Here is a 26,529-nt window from a genome sequence, read left to right on the forward strand (position 1 = left end):
AACTCTCTCCCCCAGTGGATGCTGGGGGTCAATTGAAATTTTCATAACAGAGATTGATAGATTTTTGTTAGGTAAGGTTTATCAATGGAAATGGAACAAAGACATGTAAATGGAGTTAATATACAGATCGTCTAATAGAATGGCAGAAGAGGCTGAATATCCAACTACTGTTCCTATGTTGCTATGTATACTGATTTTGGATGAAGGGGCTGCTACTGCTACCGCGAGATCCTACAATTCCCCTGGGATAAAAGGCACAGCAGGGAGTCCGGGGCCCAGCGTCGAGGAGGTGCGTGGAGAGGCAGTCGGGACTTCGGCAAGAGGCTCGGGAGGTGCGTGGTGCGGCGAGAGGCTTGTGCAGCAACAGGGAGAAGGCAAAAAAGAAGTAGAAAGAAAACGAAAGGTGACGTCACAGGGGGTAAGTGATTGGCTGGTGATTGGTAAGTAGTTTTTCTTTTTCTTTTCTACATCAGTAAGTAAACTTTTAACATTGTTGTTGACAATTTAAGTGTATCTAAGGGTTAGGTCATGGCAGGAGAGCTCGGACACGTGTTATGCTCCACCTATACTATGTGGGAAGTCAGGAACGCTTCCGGTGTCCCTGACGACTACGTGTGCGGGAAGTGTATCCGCCTGCAGCTCCTGACGGACCGCGTTGCGGCACTGGAGCTGCGGGTGGATTCACTCTGGAGTATCCATGATGCTGAGAATGACGTGAATAGCACGTTTAGCGAGTTGATCACACCGCAGGTAAAAGGTATACAGCCAGATAGGGAATGGGTGACCAACAGGAAGAGCAGTGCAAGGAAGGTAGTGCAGGAGTCCCCTGCAGTAATCCCCCTGCAAAACAGATACACCGCTTTGGGTGCTGTTGAGGGGGAATGACTCATCAGGGGAGGGCAGCAGCAGCCAAGTCCATGGCACCGTGGGTGGCTCTGCTGCACAGGAGGGAAGGAAAAAGAGTGGGAGAGCAATAGTGATAGGGATTCAATTGTAAGGGGAATAGATAGACATTTCTGCGGCTGTAACCAAGACTCCAGGATGTTATGTTGCCTCCCTGGTGCAAGGGTCAAGGATGTCTCGGAGCAGGTGCAGGACATTCTGAAAAGGGAGGACGAACAGCCAGTTGTCGTGGTGCATATAGGTACCAACGATTTCAGTAAAAAACGGTATGAGGTCCTACGAGGCGAATTTAGGGAGCTGGGAGCTAAATTAAAAAGTAGGACCTCAAAAGTAGTAATCTCAGGATTGCTACTAGTGCCACGTGCTAGTCAGAGTAGGAATCGCAGGATAGCTCAGATGAATACGTGGCATGAGGAGTGGTGTAGAAGGGAGGGATTCAAATTCCTCGGACATTGGAACCGGTTCTGGGGGAGGTGGGACCAGTACAAACCGGATGGTCTGCACGTGGGCAGGACCGGAACCAATGTCCTAGGGGGAGTGTTTGCTAGTGCTGCTGGGGAGGAGTTAAACTAATATGGCAGGGGGATGGGAACCTATGCAGGAAGACAGAGGGAAATAAAATGGAGTCAGAAGCAAAATATAGAAAGGAGAATAGTAAAAGTGGAGGGCAGAGAAACCCAAGGCAAAAAACAAAAAGGGCCACATTTCAGCAAAATTCTAAAGGGGCAAAGTGTGTTAAAAAAACAAGCCTGAAGGCTCTGTGCCTCAATGCAAGGAGTATTCGGAATAAGGTGGATGAATTAACTGCGCAAATAGCAGTTAACGGATACGATGTGATTGGCATCACGGAGACATGGCTCAAGGGTGACCAAGGCTGGGAACTCAACATCCAAGGGTATTCAGCATTTAGGACGGATAGATAGAAAGGAAAAGGAGGCGGGGTGGCGTTGCTGGTTAAAGATGAAATCAATGCAATTGTGAGGAAGGACATTAGCTTGGATGATGTGGAATCGGTATGGGTGGAGCTGCGGAATTCCAAAGGGCAGAAAATGCTAGTGAGAGGTGTGTATAGACCACCAAACAGTAGTAGTGAGGTTTGGGACAGCATCAAACAAGAAATAAGGGATGTGTGCAATAAAGGTACAGCAATAATCATGGGCGACTTTAATCTACACATTGATTGGGCTAACCTAACTGGTAGCAATGAGGTGGAGGAGGATTTCCTGGAGTGTATTAGGGATGGTTTTCGAGACCAATATGTCGAAGAACCAACCAGGGAGCTGGCCATCCTAGACTGGGTGATGTGTAATGAGAAGGGACTAATTAGCAATCTTGTTGTGCGAGGCCCCTTGGGGAAAAGTGACCATAATATGGTAGAATTCCTTATTAAGATGGAGAGTGACAAAGTTAATTCGAAAACTAGGGTCCTGAACTAAAGGAAAGGTAACTTTGACGGTATGAGGTGTGAATTGGCTAGAATAGACTGGCAAACAATACTCAAAGGGTTGACGGTGGATAAGCAATGGCAAACATTTAAAGATCACATGGATGAACTTCAGCAAATGTACATCCCTGTCTGGAGTAAAAAATAAAACTAGGAAGGTGGCTCAACCATGGCTAACAAGGGAAATTAAGGATAGTGTTAAAGCCAAGGAAGAGGCATATAAATTGGCTAGAAAAAGCAACAAACCTGAGGACTGGGAGAAATTTAGAATTCAACAGAGGAGGACTAAGGGTTTAATTAAGAGGGGGAAAACAGAATACGAGAGGAAGCTTGCAGGGAATATAAAAACTGACTGCAAAAGCTTCTATAAATATGTGAAGAGAAAAAGATTAGTAAAGGCAAATGCAGTCGGATTCAGGTGAAATTATAATGGGGAACAAAGAAATGGCAGACCAATTGAACCAAAACTTCGGTTCTGTCTTCACGAAGGAAGATACAAATAACCTTTCGAAGGTACGAGGGGACAGTGGGTCTAGTGAGAAGGAGGAACTGAAGGATATTCTTATTAGGCGGGTAATTGTGTTCGGGAAATTGATGGGATTGAAGGCCGATAAATTCCCGGGGCCTGATAGTCTGCATCCCAGAGTGCTGAAGGAAGTGGCCCTAGAAATAGTGGATGCATTGGTGATCATTTTCCAACAGTCTATCGATCCTGGATCTGTTCCCATGGACTGGAGGGTAGCTAATGTAACATCACTTTTTAAAAAAGGAGTGAGAGAGAAAACGGGTAATTATAGACCGGTTAGCTTGACATCAGTAGTGGGGAAAATGTTGGAATCAATCCTGAAGGATGAAATAGCAATGCATTTGGAAAGCAGTGACAGGATCGGACCGAGTCAGCATGGATTTATGAAAGGGAAATCATGCTTGACGAATCTTCTGGAATTTTTTGAGGATGTAACTAGCAGAGTGGACAAGGGAGAACCAGTGGATGTGGTGTATTTGGACTTTCAAAAGGCTTTTGACTAGGTCCCGCACAAGAGATTGTTGTGCAAAATCAAAGCACATGGTATTGGGGGTAATATACTGACGTGGATAGGGAACTGGTTGGCAGACAGGAAGCAGAGAGTTGGGATAAACGGGTCCTTTTCAGAATGGCAGGCAGTTACTAGTGGGGTGCCGCAGGGCTCAGTGCTGGGACCTCAGCTCTTTACAATATACATTAACGATTTGGATGAAGGAATAGAGTGTAATATCTCCAAGTTTGCAGATGACACTATACTGGGTGGCAGTGTGAGCTGTGAGGAGGACGCTAAGAGGGTGCAGGGTGACTTGGACAGGTTAGGTGAGTGGGCAAATGCATGGCAGATGCAGTATAATGTGGATAAATGTGAGGTTATCCATTTTGGGGGCAAAAACACGAAGGCAGAATATTATCTGAATGACAGCAGACTAGGAAAAGGGGAGGTGCAACGAGACCTGGGTGTCATGGTTCATCAGTCACTGAAAGTGGGCACACATGTACAGCAGGCGGTAAAGAAGGCAAATGGTATGTTGGCCTTCAGAGCTAGGATATTTGAATATAGAAGCAGGGATCTCTAATGCAGTTGTACAGGGCCTTAGTGAGGCCTCACCTGGAATATTGTGTTCAGTTTTGGTCTCCTAGTGTGAGGAAGGACGTTCTTGCTATTGAGGGAGTGCAGCAAAGGTTCACCAGACTGATTCCAGGGATGGCTGGGCTGTCATATGAGGAGAGACTGGATCAACTGGGCCTTTATTCACTGGAGTTTAGAAGGATGAGAGGGGATCTCATAGAAACATACAAGGTTCTGACGGGACTGGACAGGTTAGATGCAGGAAGAATGTAGCCGATGTTGGGAAAGTCCAGAACCAGGGGACATAGTATTAGGATAAGGGGTAGGCCATTTAGGACTGAGATGAAGAGAAACTTCTTCACTCAGAGAGTTGTTAACCTGTGGAATTCCCTGCCGCAGAGAGTTGTTGATGCCAGTTCATTGGATATATTCAAGAGGGAGTTAGATATGGCTCTTACGGTTAAGGGGATCAAAGGGTCTGGAGAGAAAGCAGGAAAGGGGTACTGAAGAAATGATCAGCCATGATCTTATTGAATGGCGGTGCAGGCTCGAAGGGCCGAATGGCCTACTCCTGCACCTATTTTCTATGTTTCTATGTTTCTAGGACAGACGCACCAACATCAATGTCCTTGTCCAGGCCAACATCCCCAGCATTGATGCACTGACCACACTTGATCTGCTCTGCTGGGCAGGCCATAGTGCCCACAAGCCAGACACGAGACTCCCAAAGCAAGCGTTCTACTCGGAACTCCTTCATGGCAAATGAGCAAAAGGTGGACAGAGGAAACGTTACAAGGACACCCTCAAAGCTTCCCTGATAAAGTGCAACATCTCCTCCGACACCTGGGAGTCCCTGGCCAAAGATCGTGCTAAGTGGAGGAAGTGCATCTGGGTGGGCGATGAGCACCTCGAGTCTCTTCGCTGACTGCATGCAGAAGACAAGCGCAGGCAGCAGAAAGAACATGCGGCAAACCTGACCCACCCACCCTTCCCCTCAATGGCTGTCTGTCCCACCTGTGGCAGGGACTGTAATTCCCGTACTGGACTGTTCAGCCACCGAAGGACTCATTCTAAGAGTGGAAGCAAGTCTTCCTCGATTCCGAGGGACTGCCTATGATGAGTGTTATATATGTGGACTTGTATTTACTCTGTACAGCCACCAGAGGGCTCATTCCTCGGAGTCCCAAGGGATCCCATAATCTCTTGGGAGCACAGATATTTAAGAAGGCTTCATAGGTTGGAGACGCACTCTGGAGACCTGCAATACAAGACGAAGGTCACACCTTACTTTGAGCTCACAGTGTTCAGTCTGACTCTTTCTCCATACTCGACAACTGGCGACGAGATACAGATAGTGAATCCAAAGATGCAGAGAACAGTGGGCATCCTGGAGACATTTTTGGAGGGAGATGATTGGGAAACTTTTGTGGAGCAACTCGACCAATACTTCGTGGCCAACAAGCTAGACGGGGAAGAGAGCGCTGCCAAACGAAGGGCGATCCTCCTCACCGTCTGTGGGGAACCAACGTATGGCCTCATGAAGAATCTGCTCACTCCAGCGAAACCCACGGAGAAATCGTACGACGATTTGTGCACACTGGTCCGAGAGCATTTGAACCCGAAGGAAAGCGTTTTGATGGCGAGGTACCGGTTCTACACCTACAAAAGGTCTGAAGGCCAGGAAGTGGTGAGTTATGTCGCCGAGCTAAGACGCCTTGCAGGACATTGCAAATTTGAAGGACATTTGGAGCAGATGCTCAGAGATTTTTTCGTACTTGGCATTGGCCACGAAACCATACTTCGCAAACTTTTGACTGTAGAGACCCCAACCTTGAGTAAGGCCACAGCGATAGCCCAGGCGTTCTTTGCCACCAGTGACAATACTAAGCAAATCTCTCAACACAAAAGTGCTGCTATAAGTACTGTGAACAAAATGATGTTGTTTTCAAATCGTAACATATAGGGCAGGTCACACATACCTGCAGCTGCACATCCGCAGATGTCTCAGTGTCCACCATCAAGGGTGATGAATGCAAGGCCATTAACACCTTGTTGGTGCTGCGGGGGTGATCATCATTTCCATTTATGCCGATTCAAAGGATACGTTCGCAAGGGCTGTGGAACAATGGGACACCTCCAACGAGTGTGCAGGCAAGCTGCAAAGTGTGTTAAACCTGTAAATCACCATGTTGCAGAGGAGGATCACAATGAAACAGAGCCTCAGATAGAGGAGGCAGAGGTAAATGGGGTACACACATTTACCACAAATTGTCCCCCGATAATGCTGAATGTTGAACTAAATGGACTCCCGGTGTCAATGGAGCTGGACACGGGCGCAAGCCAGTCCATCATGGGAATAAAGACTTTCGAAAGGTTGTGGTGCAACAAGGCCTCAAGGCTGGTCTTAACTCCAATTCGCACAAAACTAAGAACTTACACAAAAGAACTGATTCCTGTAATCAGCAGTGCTACCGTAAAGGTCTCCTACGATGGAGCGGTACACAAACTACCACTCTGGGTGGTACCGGTCGATGGTCCCACTCTGCTCGGCAGGGAAAGATACGCTGGAACTGGGATGACATCTGAGCGCTATCACCCGCTGACGACACTTCGTGTGCCCAGGTCATAAACAAATTTCCTTTGCTGTTCGAACCAGGCATCGGGAAATTCCAAGGAGAAAAAGTGCAGATCCACCTAATTCCAGGGGCGCAACCCATCCATCACAAGGCGAGAGCAGTACCGTACATGATGAGAGAAAGGGTAGAGATCGAGCTAGACCAGCTACAAAGAGAGGGCATCATCTCACCGATCGAGTTCAGCGAGTGGGCCAGTCCTATTGTCCCAGTCCTCAAAGGAGACGGGACCGTCAGAATCTGTGGCGATTACAAAGTAATTATCAATCGTTTCTCCCTGCAGGACCACTACCCACTACCAAAAGCCGAAGACCTCTTTGCAACGCTGGCGGGAGGAAAGACGTTCACGAAGTTGGATCTGACGTCAGCCTACATGACGCAGGAACTGGAGGAATCATCGAAGGCCATCACCTGCATCAATACGCACAAATGTATTTTTGTTTATAACAAATGTCCATTTGGAATCCGATCAGTGGCGGCGATATTCCAGAGAAACATTGAGAGTTTACTGAAGTCGGTCCCGCACACCACGGTCTTCCAGGACGACATCTTGGTCGCAGGTCAGAACACAGTCGAGCACCTGCAGAACCTGGAGGAGGTTCTTAGTTGACTCAACCGCGTGGGGCTCAGGTTAAAACGCTAGAAGTACGTTTTCCTGGTGCCTGAAGTGGAGTTCCTGGGAAGGAGGATTGCGGGGGACAGCATCAGGCCCACCAACGTGAAGACAGAGGCAATCGAGAATGCACCGAGGCCACAGAACGTGACGGAGCTGCGCTCGTTTCTGGGACTCTTGAACTACTTTGGTAACTTCTTACCGGTCTCAGCACCCTGCTAGAACCATTACATGTCTTACTACAAAAAGGGGGCGAATGGGTTTGGGGCAAAAGCCAAGAAAATGCCTTTGTAAAAGCGAGAAAATTGTTATGCTCAAACAAATTGCTTGTGTTGTATGATCCACCTAAGCGTTTGGTACTATCATGTGATGCGTCGTCATATGGCGTCGGGTGTGTATTGCAACAAGGCAATGATTTCGGAAAACTGCAACCGGTTGCTTATGCATCCAGGAGTGTGTCTAAGGCTGAGAGAGCCTACAGCATGATTGAAAAAGAAGCGTTAGCGTGTGTCTATGGGGTAAAGAAAATGCATCAATACCTGTTTGGGCTAAAATTCGAATTGGAAATTGACCATAAGCCACTTATATCCCTGTTTTCCGAGAGTAAAGGGATAAATACCAACACATCGGCCCGCATCCAGAGATGGGCGCTCACATTGTCTGCATACAGCTACGCCATCCGCCACAGGCCAGGCACAGAAAACTGCGCCGATGCTCTCAGTAGGCTGCCATTGCCCACCACGGGGGTGGAAATGGCGCAGCCCGCAGATCTAGCCATGGTTATGGAAGCATTTGAGAGTGAGCAATCACCTGTCACTGCCCGGCAGATCAAAACCTGGACAAGCCAGGACACCTTATTATCTCTAGTCAAAAGCTGTGTGCTTCACGGGAGCTGGGCCAGTGTCCCAGTGGAAATGCAGGAAGAGATAAAGCCGTTCCAGCAGCGCAAAGATGAAATGTCTATACAGACAGACTGCCTTCTGTGGGGCAATCGAGTAGTGGTCCCCAAGAAGGGCAGAGACACCTTCATCAATGACCTCCACAGTACGCACCCAGGCATCGTAATGACGAAAGCGATAGCCAGATCCCACGTGTGGTGGCCCAGTATCGATGCAGACTTCGAGTCCTGCGTTCACAGATGTAATACATGCTCGCAGTTAAACAATGTACCCAGGGAGGCGCCGCTAAGTTTATGTTCTTCGCCCTCCAAACCGTGGTCTAGGGTACACGTCGACTCTGTAAGCCTGTTCTTGGGTAAAATGTTCCTTGTGGTTGTAGACGTGTACTCCAAGTGGATTGAATGTGAAATAATGTCGGCTAGCACGTCCGCTACCACTACTGAAAGCCTGCAGGCCATGTTTGCCACTCATGGCTTACCCGATGTCCTGGTGAGCGACAACGGGCCATGTTTTACCAGTGCTGAGTTCAAAGAATTCATGACCCGTAACGGGATCAAATATATCACATCTACCCCGTTTAAACCAGCGTCCAATGGTCAGGCAGAGCAGTGCAAACCGTCAAGCAAGGCTTGAAGAGGGTAACTGAAGGCTCACTGCAGACCCGCCTATCCTGAGTCCTGCTTAGCTACTGCACGAGATCCACTCGCTCACTGGGATCCCACCTGCTGAACTGCTCATGAAAAGAGCACTTAAGACAAGGCTCTCGTTAGTTCACCCTGATCTACATGAACAGGTAGAGAGCAGGCAGCTTCAACAAAGTTCATACATTGATAGCGCAAATGTGTCACGTGAGATTGAAGTCAATGATCCTGTATTTGTATTAAATTATGGACAAGGTCCCAAGTCGCTTCCCGGCACTGTCGTGGCCAAAGAGCAGGATGTTTCGGGACAAACTTTCAAATGGATTCATTCACCGGAAACACTTGGACCAAATCAAACTCAGATTCACGGACTACCCTGAGCAACCCACCTTGGACCCTAACTTTTTTGATCCCCCAACATACACACCAGTGGCAACCGACACCACGGTTGACCACGAAGCAGAACCCAACACAGCAGCCCAGCGAGGGCCCAACAAATGATTCAACAACACCAGCTTTCACACCAAAACGATCAACCAGGGCAAGAAGGGACCCAGGTCGACTCACATTGTAAATAGTTACACTATTGACTTTGCGGGGGTGGGGGGGGGGGAGTGTTGTTATATATGTGGACTTGTATTTACTCTGTACAGCCACCAAAGGGCTCATTCCCCAGAGTCCCAGGGATCCGATAATCCCTTGGGAGCACAGGTATTTAAGAAGGCTTCACAGGTTGGAGAGGCACTCTGGAGACCTGCAATAAAAGACTACGGTCACACTTTACTTTGAGCTCACAGTGTTCAGTCTGACTCTTTCTCCATACACTACAATGAGGACTATAAATTAATCTAGATGAATGTTCTGCTGGGGAAATTTGCGACTCAGCAGGTGTTAGCCGTGGCTCAGTGGGTAGCACTCTCACCTCAGTGCAAAATCTAGGCTGACATTCGAGTGCAGAGCTGAAGTAGTGCTACAGTGTCAGAGGTGTCGTCTTTTGGATGAGACCCTAAATCCAGGCCCCGTCTGACCGCTCAGGTTGATGTAAAAGATTCCTTGGCATTTGAAGAGCAGGGGAGTTTTCCTTAGTGTCCTGGCCAATATTTATCCCTCAACTAGCATCACTAAAAAATAATTATCTGTGTGTGCAATGCATAAATTGGCTATTGCATTTCCTACATTACAAGTGCCTACACTTCAAAGGTACTTTATTGTCTGCAATGCGCTTTGAGATGTCCTGAGGTCGCAAAAGGCGCTATATAAATGCAAGTCCTGCTTTCTAATTATGGAAAAAAATAAAAGCAAGACTCACCCATATTCTCCACAAAGTCTCGGCACTTTTCCACCAGTACAGGACGGCCAGGCATGAGAATCTCAGCATTGCCGAAATCCAGCAGCTTCAAAACATTGTGGTCCACAATGATCATGTTCTCTGATTTCAGATCAAGGTGGAGAGTATGATTGAGATGGAGGTATTCAACAGCACTAAGCATCTGTGTCAGGAACTCCACCACGTGGTGCTCAGTGTAAGAGGATCTAGAATGGAAAGAAAATGCTGCGTTACTTTGGTAAAAAATTCTCTGTGATTATGTGGTGGTGCAACCTATATTTTTTGTTATACATTTCAAAACAAAAAGAGCATGAGAATTCCTGTGGGGTTCTCCTGATCTCATAACTTCAGTCGGTCGAGGAGGCGGGAGCTCGGACAGCGCGAGTCCGGGGTCGGCGAGAGGCGTACTGGTGCAGCTGCAGCAGGGACAGAAGGCAAAAAAGTAAAAAGAAATCGAAAGGTCACAGCCAAGGGGGTAAGTGATTGGCTGGTGATTGGTAAGTAGTTTTTCTTTTTCTTTTCTATCAGTAAGTAACATTTAGCGTTGTTGTTGCCAAATTAAGTTAATCTAGGGGTTAAGTCATGGCAGGACAGCTCGGACACGTGTTATGCTCCTCCTGTACTATGTGGGAAATCAGGGACGCTTCCGGTGTCCCTGATGACTACGTGTGCGGGAAGTGTATCTGCCTCCAGCTCCTGACGGTCCGTGTTGCGGCACTGGAGCTACGGGTGGATTCACTCTGGAGCATCCACGGTGCTGAGAATGATGTGAATAGCACGTTTAGTGAGTTGGTCTTACCGCAGGTAAAGGGTACACAGCCAGATAGGGAATGGAAGACCAACAGGAAGAGCAGTGCAAGGAAGGTAGTGCAGGGGTCTCCTGCGGTCATCCTCCTGCAAAACAGATACACCGCTTTGAGTACTGTTGAGGTGGATGACTCATCAGGGGAGAGCAGCAGCAGCCAGGTTCATGGCACCGTGGGTGGCTCTGCTGCACAGGAGGGCAGGAAAAAGAGTGGGAGAGCTATAGTGATAGGGGATTCGATTGTAAGGGGAATAGATAGGCGTTTCTGTGGCCGCAACCGAGACTCCAGGATGGTATGTTGCCTCCCTGGTGCAAGGGTCAAGGATGTCTCGGAGCGGGAGCAGGACATTCTGAAAAGGGGGGGTGAACAGCCAACGTATAGGTACCAACGATATAGGTAAAAAACGGGATGAGGTCCTACGAGACGAATTTAAGGAGCTAGGAGCTAAATTAAAGAGTAGGACCTCAAAAGTAGTAATCTCGGGATTGCTACCAGTGCCACGTGCTAGTCAGAGTAGGAATCGCAGGATAGTGCAGATGAATACATGGCTTGAGCAGTGGTGCAGCAGGGAGGGATTCAAATTCCTGGGGCATTGGAACCGGTTCTGGGGGAGGTGGGACCAGTACAAACTGGATGGTCTGCACCTGGGCAGGACCGGAACCAATGTCCTAGGGGGGAGTGTTTGCTTGTGCTGTTGGGGAGGAGTTAAACTAATATGGCAGGGGGATGGGAACCAATGCAGGGAGACAGAGGGAAACAAAATGGAGACAGAAGCAAAAGACAGAAAGGAGATGAGTAAAAGTGGAGGGCAGAGAAACCCAAGGCAAAAAACAAATAGGGCCACTGTACAGCAAAATTCTAAAGGGTCAAAATGTAATAAAAAGGCAAGCCTGAAAGCTCGGTGCCTCAAAGCGAGGATTATTCGGAACCCAGGAGAGGGCTCTGAGCTAGTTAGAGTGGGTGAGAGCTCAGATGAACAGGACCCCAAGAAAGAATGCAAAAGGCAGGAGGCAACAGAGCAGAGTAGCACTGGGGTAAGTGTAAACCACAAGGTGATAGGAAGGGACAATATGTATGAATATAAAGGGGCTGCAGGAGGGGTCAAAATTAAAAATCATGGTATAAAAACTAGTATTAAAACACTCTACCTAAACGCACGCAGCATTCGAAATAAAGTAAATGAGTTGACGGCACAAATCATTACAAATGGGTATGATTTGGTGGCCATTACAGAAACGTGGTTGCAGGGTGGCCAAGACTGGGATTTAAATATACAGGGGTATCTGACAATTTGGAAGGATAGACAAGAAGGAAAAGGAGGTGGGGTAGCTCTGTTAATAAAGGATGATATCAGGGAAGTTGTGAGAGACAATATTCGCTCTAATGAACAAAATGTTGAATCTTTGTGGGTGGAGATTATAGATAGTAAGGGGAAAAAGTCACTGGTGGGCATAGTTTATAGGCCCCCAAATAATAACTTCACGGTGGGGCGGACAATAATCAAGGGAATAATGGAGGCATGTGAAAAAGGAACGGCAGTAATCATGGGGGATTTTAACCTACATATCAATTGGTCAAATCAAATCGCATGGGGTAGCCTGGAGGAGGAATTCATAGAATGCATACGGGATTGTTTCTTAGAACAGTATGTTACAGAACCTACAAGGGAGCAAGCTATCTTAGATCTGGTCCTGTGTAATGAGTCAGGAATAATAAATTATCTCTGAGTAAAAGATCCTCTTGGAATGAGTGATCACAGTATGGTTGAATTTGTAATACAGATTGAGGGTGAGGAAGTACTGTCTCAAACATGAGGGCAAAGTTGGCTAAAGTAGACTGGGAACACAGACTAAACGGTGGCACAATTGAGGAACAGTGGAGGACTTTTAAGGAGCTCTTTCATAGTGCTCAACAAAAATATATTCCAGTGAAAAAGAAGGGCGGTAAGAGAAGGGATAACCAGCCGTGGATAACCAAGGAAATAAAGGAGAGTATCAAATTAAAAACAAATGCGTATAAGGTGGCCAAGGTTAGTGGGAAACTAGAAGATTGGGAAAATTTTAAACGACAGCAAAGAATGACTAAGAAAGCAATAAAGAAAGGAAGATAGATTACGAAAGTAAACTTGCGCAAAACATAAAAACAGATAGTAAAAGTTTTTACAGATAGTAAAACGGAAGAGAGTGACTAAAGTAAATGTTGGTCACTTAGAAGATGAGAAGGGGGATTTAATAATGGGAAATGTGGAAATGGCTGAGACCTTAAACAATTATTTTGCTTCCGTCTTCACAGTGGAAGACAGAAAAACCATGCCAAAAATTGCTGGTCATAGGAATGTGGGAAGGGAGGACCTTGAGATGATCACCATCACTAGGGAGGTAGTGCTGGACAGACTAATGGGATTGAAGGTAGACAAGTCCCCTGGTCCTGATGAAATGCATCCCAAGGTATTAAAAGAGATGGCGGAAGTTATAACAGATGCATTTGTTATAATCTACCAAAATTCTCTGGATTCTGGGGAGGTACCAGCGGATTGTAAAGCAGCTAATGTAACGCCTCTGTTTAAAAAAGGGGGCAGGCAAAAGGCAGGTAATTATAGGCCCGTTAGTTTAACATCTGTAGTGGGGAAAATGCTTGAAACTATCATTAAGGAAGAAATAACGGGACATCTGGATAGGAATAGTGCAATCAAGCAGACGCAGCATGAATTAATGAAGGGGAAATCATGTTTAACTAACTTACTGGAATTCTTTGAGGATATAACGAGCATGGTGGATAGAGGTGTACCGATGGATGTGGTGTATTTAGATTTCCGAAAGGCATTCGATAAGGTGCCACACAAAAGGTTACTGCAGAAGATGAAGGTACGTGGAGTCAGAGGAAATGTATTAGCATGGATAGAGAATTGGCTGGCGAACAGAAAGCAGAGAGTTGGGATAAATGGGTCCTTTTCCGGTTGGAAATCAGTGGTTAGTGGTGTGCCACAGGGATCAGTGCTGGGACCACAACTGTTTACAATATACATAGATGACCTAGAGGAGGGGACAGAGTGTAGTGCAACAAAATTTGCAGATGACACTAAGATTAGTGGGAAAGCGGGTTGTGTCGAGGACACAGAGAGGCTACAAGGAGATTTGGATAGGTTAAGCGAATGGGCTAAGGTTTGGCAGATGGAATACAATGTCGGAAAGTGTGAGGTCATCCACCTTGGGAAAAAAAACAGTAAAAGGGAATATTATTTGAATGGGGAGAAATTACAACATGCTGTGGTGCAGAGGGACCTGGGGGTCCTTGTGCATGAATCCCAAAAGGTTAGTTTGCAGGTGCAGCAGGTAATCAGAAAGGCGAATGGAATGTTGGCCTTCATCGCGAAAGGGATGGAGTACAAAAGCAGGGAGGTGTTGCTGCAACTGTATAGGGTATTGGTAAGGCCGCACCTGGAGTACTGCGTGCAGTTTTGGTCACCTTACTTAAGGAAGGATATACTAGCTTTGGAAGGGGTACAGAGACGATTCACTAGGCTGATTCGAGAAATGAGGGGGTTAACTTATGATGATAGATTGAGTAGACTGGGTCTTTACTCCTTGGAGTTCAGAAGGATGAGGGGTGATCTTATAGAAACATTTAAAATCATGAAAGGGATAGACAAGATAGAGGCAGAGAGGTTGTTTCCATTGGTGGGGGAGACTAGAACTAGGGGGCACAGTCTCAAAATACGGAGGAGCCAATTTAAAACCGAGTTGAGAAAGAATTTCTTCTCCCAGAGGGTTGTGAATCTGTGGAATTCTCTGCCCAAGGAAGCAGTTGAGGCTGGCTCATTGAATGTTTTCAAGTCAAAGATAGATAGATTTTTAAGCAATAAGGGAATTAAGGGTTACGGGGAGAGGGCGGGTAAGTGGAGCTGAGTCCACGACCAGATCAGCCATGATCTTGTTGAATGGCGGAGCAGGCTCGAGGGGCTAGATGGCCTACTCCTGTTCCTAATTCTTATGTTCTTATGTTCTTATGAATCCCAAAAGGTTAGTTTGCAGGTGCAGCAGGTAATCAGGAAGGCGAATGGAATGTTGGCCTTCATTGCGAGAGGGATGGAGTACAAAAGCAGGGAGGTCCTGCTGCAACTGTATAGGGTATTGGTGAGGCCGCACCTGGAGTACTGCGTGCAGTTTTGGTCACCTTACTTAAGGAAGGATATACTAGCTTTGGAGGGGGTACAGAGATGATTCAATAGGCTGATTCCGGAGATAAGGGGGTTACCTTATGATGATAGATTGAGTAGACTGGGTCTTTACTCCTTGGAGTTCAGAAGGATGAGGGGTGATCTTATAGAAACATTTAAAATCATGAAAGGGATAGACAAGATAGAGGCAGAGAGGTTGTTTCCACTGGTCGGGAAAACTAGAACTAGGGGGCACAGCCTCAAAATACGGGGGAGCCAATTTCAAACCGAGTTGAGAAGGAATTTCTTCTCCCAGAGGGTTGTGAATCTGTGGAATTCTCTGCCCAAGGAAGCAGTTGAGGCTAGCTCATTGAATGTATTCAAATCACAGATAGATAGATTTTTCACCAATAAGGGAATTAAGGGTTATGGGGAGCAGGCGGGTAAGTGGAGCTGAGTCCACGGCCAGATCAGCCATGATCTTTTTGAATGGCGGAGCAGGCTCGAGGGGCTAGATGGCCTACTCCTGTTCCTAATTGTTATGTTCTTATGTTCTTATATGTGCCATCATCATCATAAGCAGTCCCTCGGAATCGAGGAAGACTTGCGTCCACTCTTAACACAAGTTCTTAGGTGACTGAACAGTCCAATACGAGAACCACAGTCTCTGTCACAGGTGGGACAGACAGTCGCTGACGGAAAGGGAGGGTGGGACAGGTTTGCCGCACGCTTTTTCTGCTGCCTGCACTTGATTTCTGCATGCTCTCGGCGACGAGACTCGAGGTGCTCAGTGCCCTCCCGGATGCACTTCCTCCACTTAGGGCGGTCTTTGGCCAGGGACTCCCAGGTGTCGGTGGGGATGTTGCACTTTATCAGGGAGGCTTTGAGGGTGTCCTTGTAGCGTTTCCACTGCCCACCTCTGCGTTAACGGCAAAAAACAGCCATTTAAAAAAATTATTATTCGTTCATGCGATGTGGGCATCACTGGCAAGGCCAGCATTTATTGCCCATTCCTTACTGCCCTCGAGAAGGTGGTGGTGAGCTGCCTTCTTGAACCGCTGCAGTCTGTGTTACACCGTATCTCCAGGATTACTGCCATAGTTATGGATCAGGAGAACCCAGTGGAAATTCTCCCCTATAGTGTTTGTACTGCACTGATAGATGGGTGGAGAAATATGTAACAGCAGACTGAAAGTAACAAATTTAGATCAGGTCATATCTTGCCACGCTACAGGGAGAGATGCAGAATTGTGATGGACGAAATGAGCTTTTCCTTAGTATAGACGTTATGCTCATCAAAGCGGAGGATGTTGTGTGGGGAAATAGGTCACTTTTCTACATCTGACGTATTGTCAGCATCCAGCTTGGAGATAGCGGCACTGAATTCCATTCCTCTTCCTCTTGCGTTTATATTCGAGCAGGGTCCCTCATGTATTTGCATTGTAGCTGGAGGTGGGAAGGTGGGTGTTTGGAAGGTCAATGCAGCACCTTGCCACAGAATCTGTAGACATACCAACCACCTGAATGTTTTCAGTTTTTTTTTTAAAGTACCCCTCTTTTTATTTTAGAAAAATGAGGTTGGGTTCTGCACTGCAATCAATTGGGCTGTTCGCCATTTAAGTTTCAAATCCTCGCAATAAACCTTAGCATCGCAATACGCGGGGGAGTCACAGCACCACTCGCACCCAGCTTTGCTAGGGCATGAACGGAAGCAATGTAAAACTGTGACATTTAAAACTGAGATGAGGAAGAATTTCTTCTCTCAGAAGTTTGTGAATCTGTGGAATTCGTGGCCTCAGAGAGCTGTGGAAGCCGGGACATTGAATAAATTTAAGACAGAGATAGGCAGTTTCTTAACCGATAAGGGAATAAGGGGTTATGGGGAGCGGGCGGGGAAATGGACCCGAGTCCATTATCAGATCAGCCATGATCGTATTAAATGATGGAGCAGGCTCGAGAGGCCGTATGGCCTACTCCTGCTCCTATTTCTTCTGTCCTTATGACATATTTTCCTCATTTGCATGGCATCATAATCTGCTCACCCATTTGCGAGTGGTCATATTCCACTCCAAGTGCACAGGAAAGTTTGATTGGCAGAATGGGGGACAGAGCCTCCTTGTAACCGGCTACCCGCCCCAATTTCCATCCCTGGTCTACCCAGACACAGCGCTGTTACACCAAGAAAACAGGAAATTTGAACCAGCATAGCCAGCAGCAGAATAAAACTCTCTAAAGTGTGACGGTGGAAAACTGAGGCTCTCACAGAACAGCTCCATCTTTACCTTTCTGCCAAGCTGCGAAACAGCTCTTTCCCTTCGCAGAGTTCTTGGATCAGAACTAAATATTTCGGTGTGATGTAGGCACCGTGAAGCTGTACAATGTTGCAGTGGTGCAGCTTCTTCATGGTTTCATACTCCTTCAGGACAAACGGCCTCCTCTGTTTCTTGTAGGGTGTGATTTTAGCTGCAAGTGACTTTCCAGAGGAGTTTTCTGTACAGTTTTTTATGATGCTGAAGCGCCCTCTTTAAAAATAATAAAAATCAAACAATGCATGGAATTTAAAATCATCTAGTAAATCAAATTAATGTAAAATAAACTAAATCTAGGGATAGTCGAAAATATTAATCAGTAAGAATGTCACTATGCTCCCAATCTTTCCTAAAACCACCCTCTCTTCTTCCATCAAAAGCCTCTTAAAACTCTATGGGCGTGAATTTTCTTGTAGCTGCTCCTGCTCCACCACCTGACACATAATCGGGGTTTCTGCTGCACCTCCGGTGAAGATAAGGCGGTGGAACTCTAAGGTATTTCCCAGCTAATGTCTTTGACTCTGCATTTGCTGCACTCCTCCCCACCACCAGCCCCCACTTACAGTCTCATGTCCCCTGCTTGGTGCTCTCTTCTGCCTCTTGTAAAGCACTGCGAGATGCTTTCTTTGTGAAGGATGCTATATAATTGCAAGCTGTTGTTGAATAGAAGCTGAATTGGTAAAAGACAGACAATTTAGCAAGTAACATCACCTTTGTGTGTTTTTCTTTTAAAGAAAGTGTTTCCCTAATCCCGTTTTTAGTTTCCCTCTAGAATTTGGTTCTTTCTGAATTACTGAAGAACACAATTGTTAATACATGGAATGGGCTATTTTGACATTATTGATCCTAATTAAAGTTTGAATCAACAGAAGTTTGGGGATCGGGCGGGAAAGTGGAGTTGAGGCAGAAGATCAGCCATGATCTTATTGGATGGCGGAGCAGGCTCGAGGGACCTACTCCTATTTCCTGTGTTCTTAAGTGACTCACCACCCCAACACTATTGAAATTTAATTTCATATTTTAAGATTTGCTTTTCATTTGAAGTTGTTCCAAGATAGCAGGCTAATATGCACGCCAACCTGTGCATTAAATGTTAATGCACTCCAATTTGTTTGCTGTTCAATACATAACGCACTCCAGCCTATGTGTCAACCTGTGTACATAATACATTCCAGCCTATATCTTATCTTCTACTTATTTCAATGTATGATATACAAAATATAACATACCTCCTCTAGCTCTAATACGTAACACATTCCAGCCCATGTTTTATCTTTCACGTGCATACTCCAGGTTATGTGTTACTTCCATATATCTCACTTCAGCCTATGTATTATGCTCCGTGTTAACATACTCCAGCCTATGTGTTATCCTGTAAATGGCACAATCCAATCCCACTGTAGCTGGAATTTTCTGGGGTGTCAGCGGGTGGGATTGGTGGCGGTTTGGGTGGGAAAATGTTTTTTTTGATAGCGAGTCGGGAATGCGGTGTCGACCCACCGCAACATGCCTTGTCCAATGTTGGGTTTGTCAGCGATGAGCAGACCCAGCAGGCAGCGGCGGGTGACCCAAATAAACTCATTATAACAGACACTTAACAGGCTTTTTAAACTTACTATTTAACTTTAACTTCATGGCCACGAGAACCACGCTGTTCAGGGACCACGTCTGTCAACCTGAGGCGGGAGTTCAGTGGCCATTGCTCCAGCTGATTACATAACAGCTTCAAATGTACAGTAAAAGCTCCCACCTGACAGATCATCACTTTCCTCAGCCACAGGCTGTTTCTCAGTCCATTTCCAGCACAGATTCTGCAGGCTTTCCACTTTCCATCCACTCTTACCTCATTGAAAGAACCTCTCTCACCATTGGCAGAATGCTTCTGTCATCTCTATTTCACTTGCCATATATACCATCAACATGGGTGCCTGTTATACTGTCTCACCTTGGTCCTCAGAATCCGACTACTATCATCCCCAACACCAACAACACCAACCTGCTTTGGGTACTGTTGAGGGGGATGACTCATCAGGGGAGGGCAGCAGCAGCCAAGTTCATGGCACCATGGCTGGCTCTGCTGCACAGGAGGGCAGGAAAAAGAGTGGGAGAGCAATAGTGATTGGGGATTCAATGGTGAGGGGAATAGATAGGCGTTTCTGCGGCCGCAACCGAGACTCCAGGATGGTATGTTGCCTCCCTGGTGCAAGGGTCAAGGATGTCTCGGAGCGGGTGCAGGACATTCTAAAAAGGGAGGGAGAACAGCCAGTTGTCGTGGTGCACATTGGTACCAACGACATAGGTAAAAAAAGGGATGAGGTCCTACGAAACGAATTTAAGGAGCTAGGAGCTAAATTAAAAAGTAGGACCTCAAAAGTAGTAATCTCGGGATTGCTACCAGTGCCACGTGATAGTCAGAGTAGGAATCGCAGGATAGTGCAGATGAATACGTGGCTTGAGCAGTGGTGCAACAGGGAGGGATTTAAATTTCTGGGGCATTGGAACCGGTTCTGGGGGAGGTGGGACCAGTACAAACCGGACGGTCTGCACCTGGGCAGGACCGGAACCAATGTCCTAGGGGGAGTGTTTGCTAGTGCTGTTGGGGAGGATTTAAACTGTTATGGCAGGGGGATGGGAACCAATGCAGGGAGACAGAGGGAAACAAAAAGGAGGCAAAAGCAAAAGACAGAAAGGAGATGAGTAAAAGTGGAGGGCAGAGAAACCCAAGGCAAAGAACAAAAAGGGCCACTGTACAGCAAAATTCTAAAAGGACAAAGGGTGTTAAAAGAACAAGCCTGAAGGCTTTGTGTCTTAATGCAAGGAGTATCCGCAATAAAGTGGATGAATTAACTGTGCAAATAGATGTTAACAAATATGATGTGATTGGGATTACGGAGACGTGGCTCCAGGATGATCAGGGCTGGGAACTCAACATCCAGGGGTATTCAACATTCAGGAAAGATAGAATAAAAGGAAAAGGAGGTGGGGTAGCATTGCTGGTTAAGGAGCAAATTAAGGCAATAGTTCGGAAGGACATTAGCTTGGATGATGTGGAATCTATATGGGTAGAGCTGCAGAATACCAAAGGACAAAAAACGTTAGTGGGAGTTGTGTACAGACCTCCAAACAGTAGTAGTGATGTTGGGGAGGGCATCAAACATGAAATTAGGGGTGCGTGCAATAAAGGTGCAGCAGTTATAATGGGTGACTTTAATATGCACATAGATTGGGTTAACCAAACTGGAAGCAATACGGTAGAGGAGGATTTCCTGGAGTGCATAAGGGATGGTTTTTTAGACCAATATGTCGAGGAACCAACTACGGGGGAGGCCATCTTAGACTGGGTGTTGTGTAATGAGAGAGGATTAATTAGCAATCTCGTTGTGCGAGGCCCCTTGGGGAAGAGTGACCATAATATGGTGGAATTCTGCATTAGGATGGAGAATGAAACAGTTAATTCAGAGACCATGGTCCAGAACTTAAAGAAGGATAACTTTGAAGGTATGAGGCGTGAATTGGCTAGGATAGATTGGCGAATGATACTGAAGGGGTTGACTGTGGATGGGCAATGGCAGACATTTAGAGACCGCATGGATGAACTACAACAATTGTACATTCCTGTCTGTCGTAAAAATAAAAAAGGGAAGGTGGCTCAACCGTGGCTATCAAGGGAAATCAGGGATAGCATTAAAGCCAAGGAAGTGGCATACAAATTGGCCAGAAATAGCAGAGAACCCGGGGACTGGGAGAAATTTACAACTCAGCAGAGGAGGACAAAGGGTTTGATTAGGGCAGGGAAAATGGAGTATGAGAAGAAGCTTGCAGGGAACATTAAGACGGATTGCAAAAGTTTCTATAGATATGTAAAGAGAAAAAGGTTAGTAAAGACAAACGTAGGTCCCCTGCAGTCAGAATCAGGGGAAGTCATAACGGGGAACAAAGAAATGGCGGACCAATTGAACAAGTACTTTGGTTCGGTATTCACTGAGGAGGACACAAACAACCTTCCGGATATAAAAGGGGTCGGAGGGTCTAGTAAGGAGGAGGAACTGAGGGAAATCCTTATTAGTCGGGAAATTGTGTTGGGGAAATTGATGGGATTGAAGACCGATAAATCCCCAGGGCCTGATGGACTGCATCCCAGAGTACTTAAGGAGGTGGCCTTGGAAATAGTGGATGCATTGACAGTCATTTTCCAACATTCCATTGACTCTGGATCAGTTCCTATGGAGTGGAGGGTAGCCAATGTAACCCCACTTTTTAAAAAAGGAGGGAGAGAGAAAACAGGGAATTACAGACCGGTCAGCCTGACATCGGTAGTGGGTAAAATGATGGAATCAATTATTAAGGATGTCATAGCAGTGTATTTGGAAAGAGGTAATATGATAGGTCCAAGTCAGCATGGATTTGTGAAAGGGAAATCATGCTTGACAAATCTTCTGGAATTTTTTGAGGATGTTTCCAGTAGAGTGGACAAGGGAGAACCAGTTGATGTGATATATTTGGACTTTCAGAAGGCTTTCGACAAGGTCCCACACAAGAGATTAATGTGCAAAGTTAAAGCACATGGGATTGGGGGTAGTGTGCTGACATGGATTGAGAACTGGTTGTCAGACAGGAAGCAAAGAGTAGGAGTAAATGGGTACTTTTCAGAATGGCAGGCAGTGACTAGTGGGGTACCGCAAGGTTCTGTGGTGGGGCCCCAGCTGTTTACACTGTACATTAATGATTTAGACGAGGGGATTAAATGCAGTATCTCCAAATTTGCGGATGACACTAAGTTAGGTGGCAGTGTGAGCTGCGAGGAGGATGCTATGAGGCTGCAGAGCGACTTGGATAGGTTAGGTGAGTGGGCAAATGCATGGCAGATGAAGTATAATGTGGATAAATGTGAGGTTATCCACTTTGGTGGTAAAAACAGAGAGACAGACTATTATCTGAATGGTGACAGATTAGGAAAAGGGCAGGTGCAAAGAGACCTGGGTGTCATGGTACATCAGTCATTGAAGGTTGGCATGCAGGTACAGCAGGCGGTTAAGAAAGCAAATGGCATGTTGGCCTTCATAGTGAGGGGATTTGAGTACAAGGGCAGGGAGGTGTTGCTACAATTGTACAGGGCCTTGGTGAGGCCACACCTGGAGTATTGTGTACAGTTTTGGTCTCCTAACCTGAGGAAGGACATTCTTGCTATTGAGGAAGTGCAGCGAAGGTTCACCAGACTGATTCCCGGGATGGCGGGACTGACCTATCAAGAAAGACTGGATCAACTGGGCTTGTATTCACTGGAGTTCAGAAGAATGAGAGGGGACCTCATAGAAACGTTTAAAATTCTGACGGGGTTAGACAGGTTAGATGCAGGAAGAATGTTCCCAATGTTGGGGAAGTCCAGAACCAGGGGACACAGTCTAAGGATAAGGGGGAAGCCATTTAGGACCGAGATGAGGAGGAATTTCTTCACCCAGAGAGTGGTGAACCTGTGGAATTCTCGACCACAGAAAGTTGTTGAGGCCAATTCACTAAATATATTCAAAAAGGAGTTAGATGAAGTCCTTACTACTAGGGGAATCAAGGGGTATGGTGAGAAAGCAGGAATGGGGTACTGAAGTTGCATGTTCAGCCATGAACTCATTGAATGGCGGTGCAGGCTAGAAGGGCCGAATGGCCTACTCCTGCACCTATTTTCTATGTTTCTATGTTTCTAACCTTCTTTGCAATCACCTGATATTGCACAGCAGAGGGCATCAGCACCCAAGCACATTGTTGCCTGGGAGGCCAGGGATGGTCTCACCATGACCGCATTTACTTCACTTGATGTTGGCACCACCCCACATCAATACCAAAAAGGTTCCCTAAATGTCCAAGCCATTCTTTTCACACTCATCACTATTGCGGGGGGTACCGTTATGTCACACCATTCACTGCAACTCACTAAACCATTTCCAAAGGTGCACACACATCTGTCCAAGAATGTCAAGTGTTATCAATAAAGGTTTCAATGTTTGACAGCAAATTAACAGTAACTTTACATGAACATTGGATAAAATACCCAAGTGGCTACAATTGTGTGTTGTTGGTTGGTATGATTGCACGGGGATGAGCGTGAGTGTAAGGGGTGGCTAGTGAGATGGGGATGTGATAATATAGATAGAGGTATGGATGGAGGTGTAAGGTAAGTTGGTGTGAGTAAGGATGTGCAGGAGTAGGGTAGGGAAGGGAAGACAGAGTGATGAGGATGTGATGAGAGGCACAGGAGGATGAAGGCGAGTATGGCTTTATACTAATGTTTTGTGATCTACTGAGATCACTGAAAGGTTTGCGCTACTGCACCCAGGACCTCCTGACGACATCCCTGCCTGTGCCCTCCTCTGCAATGTGCAACCAGACTGTGCTGGTTTCCTGGGGAGATCTTTTCCACCCATTGGAAGTGAAGAGCAACTCCCTGTTCTGATTCCTTCCATAATATGGAGGGTGTCATGTGAGAACATGGGTGCAGCCCTGTACCTCTGTGCAATAATTGTCAGTGTTTGCAGCACTTCAATGCTGTAGGACACTGACAGCACAACTGTCAAAAGAAAGTTGGCACGGTCCCTTTAAGGAAACCGACTCAAGACACGTCATCAATGGCATCACCAGATCCACTTCCTCTAATTGGGTCGGGAAAAGCACTGGGTGGACAAGCCCTAGCAATGGAAAATCATTTTCCAGAGCGGATGGAGCAAGCACCAACTTGGCCCGCCGAGGTAAGGAAAATCTCGGCCTATATGTTCGGGATAATTCACATACCTGTTTATCTCTGTAAAAAACGTGTATGTCTGATGCACTGATGCCAGCTTCTCACCATGCACACTGTGCGACTGTACTTCTGATAGGAAAGAATACAGAAAAGACAGCAAGAAAATTAGAAAAATAAAAGATGGAATGAAGGAACATTTCAGAATTTAAACAAATAAAACTCACATTTTTCTGAATGATAATGAAAATTACAAGCTTAAACTTGTCCGACAGAAACTTTTTAGAAAACCTATGATTGATTTTGCTTCTTTACCTGTAATCATTAGGCTAATTTAATTTAGTCTCGTTTTGATTAAAAAGCCTTATTGTCCCTGCCTCTTTGAATACCCCTAGCTGACACAGACTAGCCAAGGGACTTAGGTTTCTGCCAATGTCCGTGGCTGTTCAGTGGCACACAAGTTGCCTGAACTGATTTACTTTACAATTTTTTCCAACTTTCTCCATCAAATTTTACCCCTGCACAGAGAATTGGGACAAAGTTACACAATGACAAGGTAGATATGATTAAGGAAGATTATTTGGCCATCCAGAAGAAACAACCCTACAGTTCTCCCATCGAAGCACCGAGCTGCTTCTTAAATGATTTCTGCATTTTAGCCTCAGCTACCTTACCCGGAGATCCATTCATCTCTTTCTGTGAGGAATAACTTGCTTGCGTGTTCTAACTTGATCTTTACCTGGATTGAATCTGAGCTACTGATAGGAGGGTAGAAATTCCAGCTGGGGTGGGGAGGGTGAAACTGAAGAACCTAAGCCTGCTGAGAGCAGATGTGGGTTCTGCTCTGGGCCTCCTGAAGCCCCCAAGAACTAAAAGAAATAAATAAACAAAGGAATCAGTCGTGTAAAGCTTAGGCCACTAGAAAAATTACGACACAGAAGGAGGCCATTTGACCCATCGTGTCCGCGCCAGCTAAAAAAGGGCTACCCAGCCTAAACCCACCTTCCAGCACTCGGTCCGTAGCCCTTTAGGTAACGGCTCTTTAAGTGCACATCCAAGTACCTTTTAAATGTGGTGAGGGTTTCTGCCTCTACCACCCTTTCAGGCAGTGAGTTCCAGACCCCCAGCACCCTCTGGGTGAATAAATGTTTCCTCAGCCCCCCTCTAATCCTTCGACCAACTACTTTAAACCTATACCCCCTGGTTATTGACCCCTCTGCGAAGGGAAATAGATCTTTCCTGACCACTCTATCTAGGCCCCTCATAATTTTATACACCTCAATTAAACTCATTTGTTGATGTAGCATTGTGCAGGTGCCTGATTCACTCTGCCAACTCCCCAATTGCTGTCCAGCTGAGATCAGCTAACAGCACACTGCAGGGATCAAATCCCAGGCCTCTGATCTGAATGGATTCGTGTTACACCGGGTGGCGTCTTTAAGCAAGCTATTTTTATTCACATTCGAAAGTATGCACCTGTATAAGACACTGCAACTTTACATTGCAAACTACTCCAAACACTGACCAATCACTCTGCACAGGGACTGATACAATGTGTTCCCTATCATGTCTGTCACTGCAGTACCTAGCCCAAGTGCGGCAGAGCCTGGTCTCCAGGCGTCTTGGATCCCCTTGCCACTGGACCAAGACCTTGCTCCGTCAAGCCCGTGTGGTGGTTGGTGTGCAACGGCCACCCCACGTTAAAAGGATTCACGCACAGGCATCTTCCACTGTTTAAAATGAGTTCATCAGTCACCTGAGTACTCATTTTTAGTGTGGAAGCAAGTCACCCTCGACCCCGAGGGACGGCCTATGACCTAATCCTGGGTGAGTTTGGAGACAAACGAGATGGATCCAAATTTTGAGTTACACTACGTTTAAGGATAAAATAAAATTGAATTTTAAGTAAAAGTTTAAACTAAAATGGCACATTATTCTTCTGAGAGGTAAATTACCTTCTTCAGTAGTCATTATTTTCATTACTCGTCACTAATAAATCCAAAGAGAAATCTTTACCTAGAGAGTGGATAGAATGTGGAACTCGCTACCACATGGAGTAGTTGAGGCGAATAGCATTTAAGGGGAAGCTAGGTAAACACATGAGGGCGAAAGGAATAGAAACATAGAAAATAGGTGCAGGAGTAGGCCATTCGGCCCTTCGAGCCTGCACCACCATTCAATAAGATCATGGCTGATCATTCACCTCAGTACCCCTTTCCTGCTTTCTCTCCATACCCCTTGATCCCTTTAGCTGTAAGGGCCATATCTAACTCTCTCTTGAATATATCCAATGAACTGGCATCAGCAACTCTCTGCAGAAGGGAATTCCACAGGTTAACAACTCTCTTGAGTGAAGAAGTTTCTCCTCATCTCAGTCCTAAATGGCTTACCCCTTATCCTTAGACTGTGTCCCCTGCTTCTGGACTTCCCCAACATCGGGAACATTCTTCCTACATCTAACCTGTCCAGTCTCGTC

General features: G+C 46.2%; 1 protein-coding gene across 28 annotated transcripts in view; it reads right to left on the reverse strand.

Moving 5' to 3' along the window:
- LOC139264722 (obscurin-like) overlaps positions 1-26,529 on the reverse strand; it is a 571,531-nt gene that overhangs the window by 11,764 nt on the left and 533,238 nt on the right. For all 28 annotated transcript variants that reach the window (XM_070881692.1, XM_070881694.1, XM_070881707.1 and 25 more), the window contains 3 exons: positions 24,107-24,185; positions 17,300-17,539; positions 10,038-10,261 (listed from right to left, as the gene is read on the reverse strand). In XM_070881692.1, coding sequence (XP_070737793.1) covers positions 10,038-10,261; positions 17,300-17,539; positions 24,107-24,185 — 543 coding nt within the window. The remainder of the gene's footprint in view (positions 1-10,037; positions 10,262-17,299; positions 17,540-24,106; positions 24,186-26,529) is intronic.

Source organism: Pristiophorus japonicus, chromosome 5 (assembly GCF_044704955.1).
Source record: "Pristiophorus japonicus isolate sPriJap1 chromosome 5, sPriJap1.hap1, whole genome shotgun sequence".
Taxonomy (NCBI): domain Eukaryota; kingdom Metazoa; phylum Chordata; class Chondrichthyes; family Pristiophoridae; genus Pristiophorus; species Pristiophorus japonicus.